This window comes from Cryptosporidium andersoni (genome assembly GCF_001865355.1).
Source record: "Cryptosporidium andersoni isolate 30847 chromosome Unknown contig_59, whole genome shotgun sequence".
In the NCBI taxonomy this organism is placed as follows: Eukaryota; Apicomplexa; class Conoidasida; order Eucoccidiorida; family Cryptosporidiidae; genus Cryptosporidium; species Cryptosporidium andersoni.
In genome coordinates, this window is record NW_027122832.1 from 68990 (window position 1) to 89002 (window position 20013).

Consider the following 20013-nt stretch of genomic DNA (forward strand, 5'->3'; position numbering starts at 1 on the left):
TTGCTAATTATTTACTTCCATTATAAATTAATGATAAAATTTCTAATTTTATAAATAAGAAATCTAAGTATCAACACAAGTTTTTATAATATCAAACCAGGAAAAGTGCTTTAATATACGTAATATAACTACACCTTTAGTAGCAAATCTCCATGGTAGATGTAAAGCTGAAGATATACGTCTAACTAAACTTGCTAGCTTAGGACGATTATTTATATGATGACCCATTCCTACACAAATGTATAAGTCAATGAAAGAGTAGTTTCTGAATAAATCAGATGATATTATTAAATTTCTGTGTGACATTGATTTGCAAATTTCACATTGAGCTTTTAATCCCTTATTTTCAACTTCATTATACTCATTATTATTATTAATATAGTCAGGTATATTTACATCAAGCTTGTATTTTAATATTAATGCAATACACAAACATATTATATTAACAGATTCATCACGATTATATCCATGTATATCCATAAATACCATATTATTTTTTGATATTTCTGCCTGATCATCACAAATATAATCAATAAATGATTTATTTCTATTATTAAATAGGGTAGAGCAATATTCTAAACGTGTCTCTGCTATTTTGGCATTAATATTGTCAATAATCCTCCTATTATCTTCAATCTTCATTATATTATATTCTTTTATTTGTGATCTTGCTAAAATACTGTTTAATTCAAACTTTTTATCTTGACGCCTTATTATTAAATCTTTAATATTATTTTCCATATCCTTTAGTAGTTGGCTATCTTCTTCAGATCTTGTACTGTTACCCTTGTTTATTCCAACTTCTCTAACTGTTATACTATAACATTCATTACCTGGTCCTGATGGTGGCCATCTTTTATCTTTCGATTCCCTAACTCTATAAAAACCACTGGAATTTTGGACATTTAGTAAAAACAGCTTCAAGATGTCAAAATTCTCTTTAACATATAAATTTTCAATTATCTTTAAGTCCCAAGGATATTTTGGAATAAGAATTTTTGAAAAGCCTTTTGAAGTAGAAGACTTTACATTATTATTCCCTTCTAAACTTGAACTTGACATATTCAAACTTTTTTTCAAAAAATCTTCATAATTTTTAAATCTTTCACATATATCTAAATAAGAATCTGATTTTTTAGAGTAATCATCTGTATGTGACATAAAACAGAGTGTCTCTATCATCAGATCTAAATATTTAGAAAACTTTAAATCAATATCAGTAAGGTCTTGATTTCTTTTTTGTTCTAAATCTTCTATAATGTCGATGAAGATATCGTCAAAAATGTCAGAAATGACATCCTTAGAAAAGGGAAACATCTCACTCAATTTCTCAATGATTTGCACACGTCCTAATCTTGTAAAAAGGATATCATTACCTGCCATTTCCCATACTAACTAGATAAAATTATTAGACAAGCATTGTTCCCCTTTATTATTATGAAAATATAATTATTTTTCCTCTGAAATTTGGAAATATAACAGGTACCGATAATACTAAATACCGCCTTTTTTTAGCGCCTTTTCACGTGCATAATTGTGTGTATTTTTCTGTAAAAAGTTATTTTTAATCAAATTTATACCTAATACTGCAAATAGTACTATTTATAAGTCAAATATTTGACCTTTTGATCCATTGCAGTTATATAAATGCATAGATAATTTTATTGATAAGACAAATATAAAAAAAATTGGACAATATTAGAATTTACTAAGTATATACAAAAAAAAAATTTTTTAATTACCATGAATAAAGACTTAATATGTTAATCCCACACAAAAAAGAATTAATTGAAAAAATATGAAGTATTCTACTAAGTCTTTCCTTAGTAAATTCTCAAGTGATGATGTATCTTTAAAATATGAGATAAATAAAAATACTAATGAAGAATTTCTGTACAGTAAATTGGAAGATAAAGTGAAGGAAGATCTATTTTATAAATATCTATCTATTTTTTTTTGTAATGTATTAAATATAAACAATTTTATGGATCAGAAAGTAATAATACTGTCATCATTTATTAATGATAATATATTTATACCTCCTAAGGTAATAACTAATGATATACACTTGAAAAACCTATTTGTTACCTCAAATAATAAAATAAAAAGTGTTAAATTATGTTTTTCAAGTAATAATGAATTGGATAACTTAGAAAATTATTCATTAGTTTATGGGGATCCTCATGGGGAACCTATACTATCTGAAATGCAAAAGAGACGAATATACAGATGGAAAAAGATTCCAGAGAAAGAAATTGAAAATTATAAGCTATTCCCTACATGCTGGGAACAATACTCTTCATCTGATATTATACAGGGATTTATAGGTGATTGTTCCTTTATTGTAGCATTATCTTCACTTTTAGAATATGAAAAAGAGTTTAAGGAATGCTTAATATCAGAAATAATTCAGGATATCAACGATGGACTATCTTTAAAAATACAAGAAGAGATATTTGAATTTTGTGTGAATTATAATCAACATGTGAATTTCAAAATGTACTCTTGTAAATTACTTTTTAATGGGCTATGGCGAGATGTATTTATAGATAATTGGATACCAATAGACAAACAAGGAAATCCTTTGCTATCCTACTTTAGAGATAAAAGTTATATTGGTATCAGCTTACTTGAAAAGGCATATCTAAAGATAATGGGTAACCAATATGGTACTGTAGGAAGCAATCCTGCAGTAGATATATTTTATTTGACAGGTTGGATTCCAGAAATGATTGTAATAACTAAAGATAATGATAAATACCACTTTTTTAGAGATCTATGGAAAAAGTTGTTAGTCTCTTTGAAAAGAGGAGAGTGTATAGTTTCCCTAGGAACTAGTGAATTTGATTATAAAAATATTGGAGTAGAAAAATCGAATCGTATAGGTTCTATATATGAGGAGATAGCCATAACGTCCGGAATAGTCTCAAAACATGCATATCAAGTACTTAGAATGGTTGATATTGTGAATCCAAAAGTTAGTAATGAAGTAACTCATCTTATTTTACTAAGAAACCCTTGGGGAGCCATTAGATGGAAAGGTAAATACTCTTTTAGTGATACAGAGTCATGGAATAAAGAATTACAAAATATCTTGAATTATGATATAAATGAAGAATCTAAAAGAGATAATGGAGTATTTTGGATGGAATGGAACGATATTTTAGAGTGGTTCTCTCATATATATATATCTTGGAATCCAGGAAAAAAATTCTCATATTTTAGCATTTTTCATGGTACATGGAATGGATACCCTCATCATTCTATTCTTAATGATGACTTACATCTTCTTTGCTTTTATCCACAAATAAGAATTAGTGCTAGTTTAGATATTCTAAAAAACAAAGGAAATTTGAAGATAACTAATTTTAAAGACAAACATTATAATAATTTACAAAAACATGAAAAGAATATACTTATATTAAATGACACAAAAGATAAAATATCCAAAAAAAGTAAATCGAGGTGGTATAGAAATTGGTTTTCACCTAGGAATAAAAATTCTAGTTATATATCTAGAAATAAAATGAGTGAAAATAGTTTTCTCACTGCATATCATAATTTGTATCAAGTCGAATATAAGTTGTTAAATTTAGACAATTTTAATTATTTTGAAAATTCAAAAATACTCAAAACTACTTCAAACTTAAGAAACTATACTCAAGAACATGGTGATTTATGGATATTATTAAATAGACACATAAATAGCTATGAAAAAGTTGATGATAAACCCAATCCTTTATCTTATATTGCTATGCATATTTATTATGGATATGAAAGAATTGATTGTCCAGAAAATAAACCACTAATTCAAGGTGTCTACAATAATGGTAGTGTTATATTACTTAAACTTAATATATATGATATTAAACAACAAATACAAGATATTAATAAGAATAGTAATAATAGTGAATTGAATTTCATCTTAGTGATTACTCAATATGAAAAAAAGTGTCCATTCAACTTTACTATATCACTATTTAGTGATATTGAAATGAGATATACATTTCCAATATCTAGAAGATATCAAATTAGTCCATATTCTTTAAATTTATGGAATATTTCTGAATATACAGGTCGTATTAGAAAAAGAAATCAACTTGAGTTATTTTATATAGTATTTAATCAGATGAAATCAACTACAATAACTTCAATTTACTCATCCAATTTATCTAATAGTACAAAGGAATATATACCTAGTTACTCACCTATCATTGAATTTATTATAATACTAGAAACTAGTGAATATTGTAAGTCTACTATGAAACTATTAGAAATAGACTATAATACTTCACAAAGTAAGGAAATAGCTACTTCAAATAATTTCGAACAAGAGTTAAAATCTAAAAGTTGCTGCAGATTAATTAGATCTAGTTGTAACATAGGTAAGTATGTTTTTGCCATGACTATTGAGTTTGGAAAACCACCCAATAAACAAATCTATAATAATGGAAGTTATTTATATAAAATAATAGTATACTCAAGTAAATAAGTATTATTTTTAAATTTTAGAAATTGTTTATTGTGAAGGAACAAGAGTAGGACTTTCACTTTTTCCACTAAGTGATATATCAGCAGGCAAACCACAATAATTAGGAAATTTATTACTAATTTCTTTTCTGGATTCACTACAAATTTTCTGAGTCTCTTGAGTCATAGTCTTTGTATCTCTAAAGTGTACTGATGATGGATTATAAGGACCAACAACATTTTTACAAAGAAGATTAATTTTTTCAAGACAATTTGGAGCAACACAAACTTTCTTATCAAATCTTAAATTTCCACTATTTATTTGTCCTAGAAAAAAAGATACACATACTTGTAGGAGTGTATTCATAGCAATAACTTCAGTTGAAGGAAGTGAAAAAACTATTCCCTGAGGTAAAGTTAAATGAAGCGTCTCCATCTCTTTCTGAATATCTGTCATTATTTTTGGTGGAAACCATGTATCTTTTTGGCTAAGTATAGATATACATTTACTATAATCACAAGCTCTATAATCAAGGGACATGTATGGATTTGTTGGAATAGCTAAAGATCCAAACCCTAAAGAGTTTGAATTCTTTACAAGACTGTCCCCAATTTCTTGATTTAATTGATTAATAGTTACAGTTACATTTTTCGTTGCTTTAGTTTGTTGAGATTGTTCATTTTGCTTGTTACCATCATTGCTCCCTAATTGCTTAATCATATTTAGAGCATCTTTTGAACTGGAAAGAATTTGTCCAAATATTCCACTTCTAATACAGCTAACTTGATAAATAATAAAAGAAAATATAATTATAGAGTTTACCAAACTTATATATTTCATACTATTGCAATATAATAAGATTAAGTTTAATTGAATTTCCTTAACTATGTGTGTCACCTTATAATTTAAATTATAGGGTAATATTGTATATTTAAGCACACACTTCTTAAATATATCAATATAAATGTTGAGTTTATAAATATAATTTAACTATTGAACAGAAAATCTATATAATCAAGAATAAAGTGTCAAAGCTATTTCTTTAATGAAAAAAAATTAGAAACATAAAATTTGACTTTTAAGTTAATCCAGATATTCAATTATTTAGAAGTCATAATATGACGTGACTATTTTGTATTTGAGTCATGACCATCTTGGGAGTTCACTGATTGAGTTTGACTTGAACTCTGTGAATATTGTGGGATATTATATTGCTGAGGTTGATGCTGTATATGTTGCGAGTAATGTTGAGGATAATATATGGGATATTGCTGCGTGTATTGCATATTACTTTGATTTCGTGGAATTTTATATATTGCATCATTACATGCACTTTGATTGTATGTTGTAGAGTTTACTAAATAAATATTGGGTGAATCTTTAGGATAAGATTTTGTCGATTGAAGTTGTGCATTATTTATATTAATTACTGGATAGTTACTAATATTCCTTACTTGAGATTGATAATTAGATTTAATAAAGCTTGGAAGGTTATTTGGATAGGACAGATTGTTTGATTGTTGTATCAATGGGAAGTGTTCATAATTAGTATGAGAATGCTGTCTTTTCTGGTTACATACCTGGTGGTTGTAAGACTGTTGTTCATGAGGCTGAGACTGAGACTGAGACTGGGACTGAGGATTAGATTGAGCAATTAAGTGCGAATGAGAATTAGTTTGATTGTAAGATTGAGATAACTGACTAGATTGGCTATGAGATAAGTGATTAGGCTGAGGTTGTTGATTTGAGTGAGTATACTGTTTAGATTGATGAATAGTTTGACATTGCTGGTATATGTGAGATTGATTATATAAATGGCTATCTTGAGAGTAATGTGGATTATAAGATTGTAAATTTTGTTTAGGATATTGCTTAAAATTAGATTGATCATGAATAATAGGATATTCCTGAGTTTGCTGTTTTTGGTATTGGGATTGTTGATGCTGATAACTGTGATTAACTTGTATATGCTGTTGATTGCATAAGATCTGACTTTGGTTTTGTGTATAATTCATATGTAAATGTGGAGATGATATCGCCTGCTGCTTCAAATGATAATGGTATTGATTATATGATTGAACTTGATTTGTTTGATTTGTAGTTACTGACTGACTTGAGTTATTATGTAACTGATCATTTGTTGAAAAATATGTTTGTTGATGGTTATGAGTATGATATACTTTTTGAGATTTATTTAATGGATTTATTTGTTGATTCATTGTATATGAATTGGATGGTTGTCTTGAATTTTGCTGATAGGTGGTAACCTTTTGATTACCTACTTTTTCAAAAACTTGTTTTTGATATATTGGATTTATATGATTGTCTGGTAATGAATTAGATGGTAAAGATTTTGGGATTTCTAATAGTTGAATTGGATTAGGAGAATGTAGGCATTTTAATTGCTCAAAAGAAAATCTAAAAAGATACTCCAAAACTACGGAAAGAGCTGAACGATGTGCTTGTTTCGAAATATTTTTTAATATATTTGAGGCATTTGTACCATTTATTAGTACATCATTAATACTCTGCACTGGTACATTTCTTAAAGCAATATATATATCGCAGTATGTAGTATTTAGTCCAAATACTACTTTTGAGGGCCAAATACGAAACAAGAATCCTCTTAAACAATAAGTAACTGTATTACTTTGTCTTATTGGAACAAGTAAATCATCATGTTGACAAATAGCTTGAATATAAAGTGGATATTTGCCCTCATAAGATAACAATGGATACTGAAGTAGCGTTGAAATATCTCTTATTACTAACAGTGAGGAACATAAAGCTGTGATTATTACGCGAATTAATATACGAGATGACCTCAAATGAGCCATTAATTGTAGAGTATGACCCATTATATCCAATTCACTAGATATTGGACTAGTACATAATTCCAAACAAAATCTTAATTTCATAGGTGATATCTCAATATAATGATCAAATTGGTTAATAATATACTCTGGAAAACATATAAGTGGTACCAATAAAGTATCATTACTTAGAAATTTAGTTTCTTCTTTATTACCTAATCCATAGTTTTCGTTGTTAGTTGAATGTACTTCGGAATCATCTTCACCATTACAACTAAAGATAAATTCATTGTCACCACTATATTTTATTCTTTTAATATCTTTATTGTAATCTACCTCTAAGAAAACCTCTCTTATTCTTTTTTGCCCTAGATATTCTATATATGAAGGATTCAATTCTTTAAGGCTGCTAACATAAAATAATCTGTCAATAAGTTTACTACTTTCTTGCATGAATGCAATAGGTACGTCATACTCTATATTCCAATTAAGTACATCAGTATTAGGATTACTCGAAAGACTAGGCTTTGAAACTAAATCTGGCCACTCATAAGAATTTTTATATTTTACATCTTTGTCAACAATAAGTTTGAATTGAGGATATTCCCATAATATTTGAAAAAAAAGATTATGTCTCCTATCAACATCAAAAGATGTTGTTTTTTGATAATACCAAGTCAATTCCAATAAAGATAATTTCACTGGGAAAGATAAAAGATTACTTGATGCATTAAAGTTAGGAGATAATTGTATTTTATTTTGTGTACTCAATGATGGAGGAGTGATACTAGTAGCTGTTACTATTGAATTTGCCAAATTATGAGTTGCATATGAATTAGATTTAATTAACCACTGCAAAGATGAAGGTTCATTTGGATGTGGAAACGAATTTGTTATCTTTTGGGTGATTCCAGATGATATTGAAACATAAAATGAGCATGTTAAGTATTGTGATAACGGGCATAATATATTATCAAACATATAACCGGGATAATAGTAGAATTCACCATGCTTATCGATTTTTTTAAATAGTTCACTTCGATATTTATATACAAAATATATTCTGGGATTACTTAATAATTTGGACGATGGATTTTTATATTCTAAGTCTAATGTTTGGCAAGATACTATTTGACTAAACTTTCTTATAAGTTCAGCAAAGTGATTCACCAAATCTATAGGTTGATTAATAGATGTTCCATCAATTTGCAGACTCTTAGCATCAACAAACTCAATAAGTGCTTTATACGGTGAGTATGGACTTAAGGAAAGTGAAAATGTCATATGCATTCCAAGTGGACGTAGTCTAAATGTCATATATATCTTGTCTATACTCTCTATTTTATTAAAAGCAATAGTGTTGAGGCATTCATATATACCATTTGGATCATTATATATGCTTTTAGAGTTAATATCTTGATCTAGTAAAGGAAATCTAGAGGCAAGTAATCCTAATTCATAAGTATTAATTAATCTCCATAGTGACCATCCAAAACTAGTAGTATCAAGTATATATGTAGAATAAGTAGATTTATCCACACTTTCTTTACTTTTAGAACCTTGGCTAAAAAAGAAATTTATAGATTCGACATTTTCTTCAAGGTGCTTATTATATAATGCCTCAATATATGGATCAATAAGGCTGTCTTTTAAGGTGATATCCAGAATCTTAGAATTATTATCTCCATTATAATTCCACTTTATTGACAAATTGCTTCCACAATATTTTTCATTGAATAGTAAGTTCTTGAGTAATTTCCCACCAAATAACATTGGCCAAGGTTTCAATTCAATCTTTATATCCCAAGGTAAACAAGATTTTATAATCATATCCTTTCTTGAATATAGTTTATCAAGAAATATAGTGTCACCTTTTACTTTTTCTAAATTAGGTTTGATATATATACAAGAATAAAACTTTAAATATATCACTTCAAGTTGATAATTTATTATTAATAAAATTTGATTCCAAAGATCCAAAAGTTTAAAAAAATCATTTATATTATTGATATACAGTTTTATTGACTTGGCAATTACCCAATTTGGTTCTGGGAATGAAGTATCCAATTTCTTACTATCTATTGAGATCTCTACATTTTCTATAATCTTCTTAAAAACTAAATTACTTGCGTTATTATTTGATTCTTCATATAACAAAAAAGAAATAGGTAACTTTCCATTCATAAATAGCATAGGATTTATGCATGAATTTTCTGGTTCTTGATTAAGTTCACAAACGAATGTGTATCCATAGTTTGAATTGGTTAGTGATTCTAACCTATTATTCTTAAATTCACTGGAATAAAAACATGTATTTGCATTCATATTCAAATTAATTTCATTATCGAGATATCCCCCTTCATTGTTTTTATTAGATAATAATAGTCTAAATTGAGGACCAGACTTTTTCCCAGGAGCTAAAGTGCAAGTTAATTCATATATTTTTTCACTATCCTCTAAATTATTTGAATTAGAATTGAACTGTTTGCTAATAATAAATGGGAAAAAACATTGATGATTTTGTAACTGAAGTTCTTTAATTAATTGAATGATACCAATATTATCTCTCAAAAAAGTTTTATTGTAAAGTTCATCTAATTTAAGTGTAATATATTTATTTTGAGTTTCAATAGATGTTATGGAAGAAGATTCAGTTGATAAATTGAAATTAAATATTGCCAATATATTTGAATTGTTACCTAAGTTATTGGCTAAATCATTGTAAAATATTTTGTACCATGAATATGAATTAAAAGTATTACAAAAACAATTAAAAAATATTACCTTAAAATTATTTAATTTGTACCCAATAACATTTAAACTAAAATAAACAATCTCAGCTGAACTTTTTTGTGGTATATTAAATAAAAAGTGAAATTCCGGGTTATCAAGATCAAATTTAAATCTATTACCCTTAATGAAGCCCCCAAATACTAATGATATATTGTCAATTGCTGTATTTAATAGGACACTTGAATTTCCTGAAAGTATTAGCTTACGAGTACTATGATTATCTATATCTTCATTACCTGAAACAACCAAGTTTAATATGGAGTTCGGGGGATTTCTCAATATTTTCCAGTTAAAAGTATTTACTATTTCTTTATAAATATTCTGGAATTTTGCCATATATATTATGTATGGAAGCAGATCTATAAGTGATGCTGAATTCACTTTGATTGATAATGCTAATGAATGAAATATTGATTGAGGATACAGTTTCCAAACAGTTTGGTTAGTATTTAAGTCAATTATCAATGATCCATTGAAGATATCCATCCAAATGTGATATACCATAGTATTATTATATATATTTAATACCATTTTATATTCATCATAATAAATATTGCCATCTGATGCTAGTAATTCATGAATTAAATTTCTATATACTTCAAATTGAAAGTAGCGCAATATATTGACTGCATGGAGTAGTATAACAGATAGATCTGCAGTTGCATATTCTATCTTACCCCAATTAGATATAAATTTCCAGCTATCTAATGACTTTATAATATTGAGTGCTTTAGAAATTGGGGTAGATGTATCATCACCTTGTTTCTTAGCAAGCAAGTTAAATGGCCATAAAATACAGCAAATCTCCTCATTTGGTCTAATTAAAAATCTCAGTATAATTGAATAATTATTAAGACTTTTTAACTGAGATGAAATTGTATTTGGTGTTTGTGAACCAAGTAAACAGTGCTGACCAAGTTTCAAGTCTTCAACTGCGCCACCAAAGGAAATATCTACAGATTGCATTATATATATATCAAGGAACTTGTATATTTTACCATCAATAGTATAAGAGCCATCTGTATAATGATAAATTCCACCTAAACTTTCCTTTTTTAAGCAAAGTAAAGCCTGTTCCTCCAACATTTGAAGTAAAATTTCGTTAACTACTCTACTTGCTGTATGATATATTTCACCAAGGATATCAACTTCAGTTTTAGATCTTATATTGTAAGTATAATTATCACTTTTCTCCCTATAATTATCATTTATATCTTCTAGATTAGTATCTTCATTACTATTATGGACTACTTTAGTCTGATTTCTCTGTAAAATAAGTATTTTGGTCTGTAGAATATCTTTGAAGGCATAATTTTGTTCTTCCGAAACTGAATAACCATATGAAATAGGTAATGTAATTCTTGCATCTAAAATTTGCCACTTGCTAAAGTCAGATATTATATTTAAACAAAAATTAAAAGTTTTTTCAATGATTATCCTCCCCTTATCAACAGAAAACTTTAATAATGACGTCTTTGGTATACTTGAATTTGAATACAGAACTAGAAATTCATCATTCAATCTTTCTTCTATTACCATTCTTTCATCTCTAGTCAATGTTGGTACAATTATTGGTTTGCCATGTTGAATGACGAGCTGTTCTAGCATATTTGGTAGTTGAATATATGTTTTCAGAGTTAAAACATCAACAGACGCCATAATATTTGCTTTTGGAGTTCCAGTAGAAAGTAATGCTGGAAAAAATTCATATGCCAATTTTCTCAGCCTCAACCTTAGTGATGATAATGACTCTCTTAGCTGTATTGTAATATTGATATCTGGAAGCAGACGTTCTAAATTTCCTAGAACAATCATTTGCAAAAATATCTCACGTGTATAGGCACAATACTCCCATAAATATGTTTTTGCTTCATCTTGGACATTTGGATCACTTGTACACCTTCCCACAAAGTCTAAGAATTCACTATAAGCATTCTCAATTACTTGCCTTGATAAAAGTGCATAAGACGTAGGTGCAAATGATTTCTGAAGTTCATCTATTTCTTCCTTTGTTAATTTCATTCGCTATATATTTTGCTACAAGCAAGTTATTTCTCTTTTCACCTCAATCTACCATGAACTACCTCTCAAACTTAGCGCCTCCCTCTTCATTAACAATTGTCATACCGTTCCTGTAGCAATATCTTGATCTTAAAGGCAACTTTTAAACTTACAATTTAGTTTATTCGGAATATTTGTAACTATATTCTTTGTGATCTTCAAGTTCATCTGTATTTATACTAGCTAATTTTTTTTTTATTACCTCTTCAACCCAATTTTCAAGTTGCTCTATACAATCTATTTCATATTCCACTCCATCTAACATGATTTGTTCACATATCTTGATCCACTGAGCTCTTATATTACTAGATACTTCAATACAATTTTCAAAACGTTGTTTGACCATATTTATTCTTACGATATTACTTTTTGATAACTGAAATATACTCTGTTTATGTATTATCCCATTTGCTAATTGATCAGCTACTCTGGGTAGTGGAAATGGTAGTATCCTATCTACCTTAAAGTCTGAGTCATACCAAGCACTATTTTGGGATCCCATAATATAAGTTGCGCCTATTGTTAAACCATGCGCATCATAATCACAAAGTATCCAAAATAAAGTTTCGTATGGCAATATATTACACAACTGATAGAGTAAAGCTCTTGTAGGTAAATCTGAATAACCTTTAGCCGTTAAAAGTATGCATGAATTATTAAATGCCTCCAAAAAATTACATTCCAATAATCGTTGAAAAACAGTATCCTTTTCAATAATCAATACAAAGCTAATATTTTTATAAATATTAATTCTCCAATTATTCATTAATCTACATATATAAGGACTAATTGAATGTCCCATACCTTCGATTTTTGATAGACAGTCGAATTCTATTATTTTATTCCTATTATACTTATCTCCCGAGAGATCTGATCCAAATACTGAAATTGGACCTCTAATCATCCCTTTAGATGTACTTACAACATTTAAAAACTCTCTTGGAATACGAATTAGTCGAGTAATCATAGCTATAGTGTTGTTTGAAATTGTCTGCTTTTTATATAAACTTGGGTTACTGTAAAAAATATCTCTAAGAGTTGCATGATAACCTTCTGATACTAATCCATGTAGAGTATTAGTTATAGATATTATACAAGTCATTTGATACACTTTTGAATAACATTGATACTTTTTTGTATTCTTAAATAATTTAAATATTAACCACTCTAATTGGCAAACTATATTATTCTCGGAGAAATGACTTAAATCATCACTTTTTAATGCATTATTTTTCACCATTCAAATTACACAAAACTTTGCAATAGAACTAAATACTTGATAGTTGAATCTATAATAGCCAAGAACTATTGAAAATTTACCAAATTTACATGTAGCTATACCTATTTAAACTGCATGCATTTTTTACAAAGTAGTGTCAGAAAATTCAATTTTTGGCAGATTAAGCGCCAAAATATGTCGCTCGACAATCGATACCTGAATAATACCAACTCTATGCCGGCATCAATAAATATATGCCCGGCTTGTAGCAGAGAATCACTTCAAAGTAGTTTTAATTACGTTTTTTTGTCCAAAGAAATACCTAAACAAGCTAGTAAAAATATTTGCACATAAAATATAAGATTAGTTTTGGGGCTTTCGCATGTCTTTGGCAAAAAAAAGAATCTCTTACTTAAAACTGGTTTGATGTAAATATATGTGGCAAAATTTTTCATTAGATAAGTCATTTGGTCCAAGTCCATATGGACTCCAAGATAATATTCTATCGAGTGATTCTGTAAGAAATTCTTCAAGTTACAAGTCAGCTCTGGAATTTTTTCAACTACCTGAGAATTACAAGCGTCAACAAAATTATAGACGATTCCTCTCACTAGACAACGTACTACCTTGGTCTTGTAATCCTGAAGAAATATCAACTATCAACGTAAATACCCCTGAAAATTTCAAGATGACATCTGTTATAGGGAATGTATCTGGAATTTCTAAAACTTCAACAGCTGACTCTTCATTTCTTAATATATTCAGTACCTCACCAACTAAAAGTGATGTTTCAACTGCTGCACCATCAGCTGGAAGATCACCTACTTGTGGTGCCTCTATAAATAGAGATAATTTAAGTTCAAGGACATCTCTCCTTAGCTCTTCTAGAGCTAGTTACTATGACTCTTATTCTAGAGAAGTTCCACCACTACCATACAAATGTTTTGATAATAATCAAATAAATGAATGTAACCTTGTGCAAATCAATAACTTGATAAAGGCCTTAAGTCCAGCATGGGTTTTATGTATAGATGTAGCTTCAATTCTACTTACTAATACTGACAATAAAATGGCTCTAAGCAATATTGGCCCAAAACTTTCATGGTTTGCAAGGGATGCCTTAAGACAAATTAAACAAAAGAAATTATCAAGATTTATTAGGGACTACAATACTTTATTTGATATTAGGAGGCCATCACCTTCTCATTCCGCCTTGTATGTGACACTTAAATTTCCTTTACCGGGGATTGTGGAACAATTTTTACCAATTGTAATACAACTGAGAAAAGCTGAAAATGAGAAAGAACAAACTATAAATAATAATTTAAATTATTGGAGTAATGGAGAGGATATCCGTGAAAAAAGTGATTCTAATTTTTCAGATATTAAGATGGAAAATAAATCAAGTATACCAAAACGCAAGAATGCCGAAACAGACGACTCAATCCGTATTTATGAAGAAATTCCAAATACTGTTAAATCGCAACAAGCTTATGAATGTTGGCTATGTGTTAGAGAATTTGCAACTGTGTTGTTGCATCAACCTACTCAGACAATGGAATTGCGTGAAATTGGAGTTTTGATGTCACAGAAAGCAAAAATACAAGCTAAGAGAAATAGTGCAAAAAAAAATTACAAATCTTTTTTACTTTCATATCCGAATCTCTTCAGAATATTTGGCAAAGATGACAATCATTCAATTCAGTGGATTGGAACTTATCAGGATTTTATTAAACTGAATTCTATCAAATATGTACCGCCACAGACAGATGAAGAACTTTTCAATATACCTACTTTAAATCAATCCCATACTCAATTCTTATTTGGACTAAATAATGACTCGTCTTTAATTGTGGAACCTTCTGAAATAGATTACTCTAACCCGGGTGAATTTAGAAACTGTTCGAATGTGGACAATCAATGTTTCTTGTTTAAATAAAAAGAAATTCATGCTTTTATTAAGCATTTAGTACTATGCAATCTTTTTAGTGTAGAAGTTTGGTAGCTAACGTAAACGTTGAGGTTTAGGTTAAGCTTGTATGTATGAATACTTTTTTTTTTATTCCATGTCACTTTTTATGCTGATATGTACACAATTTTTTAAATAATATTGTTTATTTAGTATATCCTTTAACAAAATCCTCTATATTACAAATTCTTAAGAGAAAAAAAAAGGTGATAATTTTAACCAGAATATATCTTAAGTATCTACTTTTTTTAATATAATATTCTCTTATAATCTCTATTAATGTAGTGTAATATAATACTCTAATAAACTCTAGATTTCCTTTATATTGATTATAACTATTCCATTCTGCACAGCGCCACGTAATTGCAGACCGGTAATCACGTGCATGTATACTATTCCACGTCATTCTGTCCATGTTATTAACTTCTATACCCACTTAAAATGTTACCCTAAAAAAATAAAAACATAATTTAAATTGGTATTTAGTTTTTTTTAGAGTTAACTCAATTCCTAACTAGTGTTATTAATTATACCAGATATATTTCCTACATTTGAATATTTAGAAAGTTGTGGGGATTAAAATCAGAGACGCGGCGAGTTAATTTTAAAGCTTATATTTGGGAATAGTGTGAGAAAAAAAGTAATTCTAGTGTCACTTTTAAGTAGAATCTTCATTATAAATTCTTTTTACCAAGACAGCCATGAACACTGAGGATTCTAATTTGGCTAACATTGTTAGTATTGCCAAAAAGAAGTATAATTTCCAAGATGGAAACAACCTAGAATACTCTTCTCTAGCAGTAAATAATACAAATGATATAGAAAAAGGACAACAAAATTGTCATGAAGTTCTTAACAAAAATCAAATCTATTCAGTTCTATATAATGAACTATTCAATTCCAAAAAATGGTTGATCTTTAATAATACTCCAAATATATCTATAAAATTATTTTTCAGTATTACTTTTTACTTTATTGTAAGTTTATCGATAGTTTTTTTAAATTATCAAATTTTCTCTGGGATGGCTCGTTATCCAATATTTGTGTCATGGTTTCAACAACTTGTTGGCCTATTGACCATGTATTTATTAGGCCAGTTAGCTAAAATTAGTCCATTTTTAAATAATTATATTGATCATTTTGAATTGGAATTTGGTATTATTAAAAAGGTTTGGTTTTTATCTTTGGCATTTGTAGGAATGATAGCATTTAGTAATACATGTTTAAAATATGTCTTAATTTCAACATATCAAGTAGCAAGAAGTACTACAATCTTATTCAATATTATTTTAGCATATATTGTATTAGGGCAAAGAACTCCATTTAAATCAATTATAGCATGTCTTGTTGTGGTTATTGGCTTTATAATAGGCGCTTTAGATCCAACAACCTTAAGCCTATTTGGAGTAATTATGGGTATGGGATCTTCTGCTGTACAGGCAATTTATAATGTATTAATTAAAAAACATTTAAATACAGTAAATAATAATCAACTAACTTTACTTACATATCAACTTTATCTTTCTTCAATTTTATTTATTCCATTAGTACTTATAACTAAAGAGTACAAATGTGCAGTACTTTTATTTCCTGTCAATGGATTTACATCTAAGACTATCCAAATTTGGTTTAGTTTAATACTTTCTGGTTTACTTTCAATATTAATAAATTTTGCAACATTTATATTAATAAAAGTTACTAATCCTGTAACATTTAATATAGTAGCAATGTGTAAGGCTTGTGTACAGACTATTGGTGGTATACTATTTTTCAATGAACCTATTACAACCCAGTCATTCCTTGGAATATTACTGACTATTCTTGGTTCATATTGGTATAGTATTTCAAAAGATTATTTTGAAAAAAGTAGTATAAATAAACCTTTAAGTTCTAGCAAAAATCTAGGAAATACAAACCATGATATTACTAATAACACATGCAAAATTGTAGAGTTTGTAGAAATAAATCAAATAAATATTAATAATACTATTGATGAAGTAAGTGGATCTGAAGATGAAGATAAATATATTGAGATTTTGAAGGTTGATGATAACAAAATATTGGCAGAAAAATCCCTTAAATATCATTCCAATAATAGTACAGATACAAAATCTACAGAGGATAGTTCGCAGAACTTAGAATCAGATAGTTCATCAACAATTTCAGTAGATGATAGCTCAGGATTTGATGAATAAGAAGTTCTACATAGTAGAAAAGTTGGAATAATATTAAAAAAAAAAAAAAACTTAAATATTAATGTATAAAAATAGTAGTCATGAATAAATTATTAAATAAATTTGACTTTTCTCTTTTTAATTCATTCTATACACTGGAATTATTATTTAAAACTCTGGGATTAATAATGATAATAATAAATTATAATACTCAAGTTAATTTATCTTAATAAATTCTAGCTAGTCAAGATGGACTCCTGATTTAGTCTACACACAAAAAGCGCCAAATAGTTATTCTCGATTACCCAGGTAATAACATCCTATGAACTATCAAAGAATTGGGAAAATAAAAAAATTTAAGAATAATCAATGATTGATGGAAAATTCAAATAATCTTGATACTTTCTGCTCTTATAATAATAGAAAATATAATAAGAAAATATTGGTACCATTTTATTATTCTAATACAGAAAATACAGAATTATGGAAACCTAAACATATTTTAAATAAATTGATAAGTATATCTGAAAATAAATATTTTGTAGATAATATAAAACAAGAATATAAACTTAATGTAAATATAATATTTATAGTTTCTTTACCTATTGGGATTCCTAAAGAAGGACTTTTAATTGTTGGAAATATAAATGGCCTTGGAAATAATAAAATATCAAATGGACATTATTTAATACCCATTCATCATGATGAAGATATTCCTCATTGTTGGATATCTACAAAACGTATTAATATAAGAAAGTGTACCGAAATAAAATTTTCAATTTTTCGCTATATTAAACATTACTGGAAAAGCCCTATAGTTATTGGTGAATTAGAACCTCATTCTGTATATAATCTTAATGATAATATTGAAAATAATGCACATATTGAATATAAAAGGACAATTGAAATACCTAATAATAATGAATATGATTGCTATATTATTCATCTTCAATATAATAATCCTAATTATATTAAAATATCACCAGTATCAAATATATCTCATATATCAAAAATAAAAAAAGAATTATTTAGATCTAAATTTAAAAATTATGAAGATAATATTGATGAATTATTAATATCTAATAATATTTTATATACAGACCTTGATTGTAACCGAGATTTTGGTAATGAATCTAATATTGATATTTCTAATGATTCATTAGAAATGTTAATAAATGGTAAAATTGACAATTATAATTTAAATAAAGAAAAAAGTAATGATATCGATAAAAATAATATTAATAAATATATTTTTATTGATAATAATTCTAAACATTCACTAAATAATGAGTTGAATAATACAATTGATGATAATGGTATTTGTAACTTTATTAAAGATAATTCTACAATAAAAACAAATTGTCAATTTATTATTAATTCAAAAAGAATAGTCAAAGAAGTATCTTTAAATATTGAAGGTAATTCTAATAATTTAGATATTAAAAATACTTTATTTCTTGAAGACAAAAACTTATTTAATAAAAATAATAAATCTGATTCTAATAAAATATTTACTAATAAATTACAAAATTTTCCTAAAAATTATCATTTAAAAGAAGAAAATATAATAGATATTAAAATAAGTGAATTAATTAATAATGGATCATCATTAAAATATAAATTATTACCTAAATCACTAGATAATAAATTGTCCTATGAATCTTTTGAATCGAATTATTCTGAGGAATCTGATATGGAATTTCAAAAACAAACCATATTAGAAAGGATATATAGAACAAAACAAAATGTAAATAAATTTCGTTCTATACAATTTTATCCAAATTATATTCCAAATTTTTGTAAAAGTATTTCTAATAATATTACAGAAAAAAGTGATTATGGTTGTAAAAAGTGTCTAAAAAGTAATTCTTGTGATAGTGATTTGGAATATTCTAAAGATGATTATAAAAAAAGTATTAATTATAATTATATAAAAAATAATTTATCTAATTCTTATGGTAATATTTTATCACCAAAAGGAAATTCTGAATCTTTAAAATTTCAAAGAATATTAGGGAAAGCAGATTATCTTTTAGAAAATATATTAATAAATGAAGAAGAAATTGATAGTCCTAATATAAAAATAAATAATATATATGATAAAAAGACTATTGAATTGGATAGTTTAAATATATCTCCTAGAAAAAGTATTCAATCAATTGAAATAATAGAAGATTTATTAATAGAAAAATCAAATAATTTAAATGAACAGATAAATAACATAAATATAGAAGTTAATGAAGAACAAGAACAAATTAATAATAGTGAATTAATTAATTTAAGTATAATTAAAACTAAAGAAGTTGATATTTTAAATGATTATGGAGATTTTGATAACTATATAACTAAATTAGAATTAGATCAATTTAAATATAATAAAAATTTATCATATTTAAATAATAGTAATATATTTGATAAAGGAATAAGAAAGAATGATTTATTAGATAATGATCGAAATATCCAAGAAAGTAATATACAAGATAAAAATAAGGAATTACAAAGTGAAGAACATT

General features: G+C 27.1%; 8 protein-coding genes across 8 annotated transcripts in view; 4 read left to right on the forward strand and 4 right to left on the reverse strand.

The window, feature by feature from the left end:
* Window positions 1-63: 63 nt before the first annotated feature.
* On the reverse strand, window positions 64-1383 carry cand_022020 (uncharacterized protein; the record flags this gene model as incomplete). Its single annotated transcript, XM_067212432.1, has 1 exon — window positions 64-1383. The coding sequence occupies one exon, from the start codon at window positions 1381-1383 to the stop codon at window positions 64-66; it is 1320 nt and encodes a 439-aa protein (XP_067068921.1).
* Window positions 1384-1798: 415 nt separating this feature from the next.
* cand_022030 (calpain family cysteine protease domain-containing protein) lies at window positions 1799-4492 on the forward strand (the record flags this gene model as incomplete). The annotated part of the gene is made up of 1 exon (XM_067212433.1): window positions 1799-4492. One exon carries the CDS (start codon window positions 1799-1801, stop codon window positions 4490-4492), a length of 2694 nt encoding a protein of 897 aa, XP_067068922.1.
* Window positions 4493-4519: 27 nt separating this feature from the next.
* Window positions 4520-5311, reverse strand: cand_022040 (uncharacterized protein; the record flags this gene model as incomplete). The annotated part of the gene is made up of 1 exon (XM_067212434.1): window positions 4520-5311. One exon carries the CDS (start codon window positions 5309-5311, stop codon window positions 4520-4522), a length of 792 nt encoding a protein of 263 aa, XP_067068923.1.
* Window positions 5312-5598: 287 nt separating this feature from the next.
* On the reverse strand, window positions 5599-12099 carry cand_022050 (uncharacterized protein; the record flags this gene model as incomplete). Its single annotated transcript, XM_067212435.1, has 1 exon — window positions 5599-12099. One exon carries the CDS (start codon window positions 12097-12099, stop codon window positions 5599-5601), a length of 6501 nt encoding a protein of 2166 aa, XP_067068924.1.
* A 160-nt stretch (window positions 12100-12259) lies between these two features.
* On the reverse strand, window positions 12260-13378 carry cand_022060 (meiotic recombination protein REC12; the record flags this gene model as incomplete). Its single annotated transcript, XM_067212436.1, has 1 exon — window positions 12260-13378. The coding sequence occupies one exon, from the start codon at window positions 13376-13378 to the stop codon at window positions 12260-12262; it is 1119 nt and encodes a 372-aa protein (XP_067068925.1).
* Window positions 13379-13793: 415 nt separating this feature from the next.
* Window positions 13794-15296, forward strand: cand_022070 (uncharacterized protein; the record flags this gene model as incomplete). Its single annotated transcript, XM_067212437.1, has 1 exon — window positions 13794-15296. One exon carries the CDS (start codon window positions 13794-13796, stop codon window positions 15294-15296), a length of 1503 nt encoding a protein of 500 aa, XP_067068926.1.
* A 731-nt stretch (window positions 15297-16027) lies between these two features.
* Window positions 16028-17521, forward strand: cand_022080 (uncharacterized protein; the record flags this gene model as incomplete). Its single annotated transcript, XM_067212438.1, has 1 exon — window positions 16028-17521. The coding sequence occupies one exon, from the start codon at window positions 16028-16030 to the stop codon at window positions 17519-17521; it is 1494 nt and encodes a 497-aa protein (XP_067068927.1).
* Window positions 17522-17876: 355 nt separating this feature from the next.
* Window positions 17877-20013, forward strand: part of cand_022090 (uncharacterized protein) — a gene marked incomplete at both ends in the record, with an annotated part of 2451 nt that continues 314 nt past the window's right edge. The window contains 2 exons of the mRNA XM_067212439.1: window positions 17877-18918; window positions 18964-20001. Of these exons, the coding sequence (XP_067068928.1) occupies window positions 17877-18918; window positions 18964-20001 (2080 nt within the window). The remainder of the gene's footprint in view (window positions 18919-18963; window positions 20002-20013) is intronic.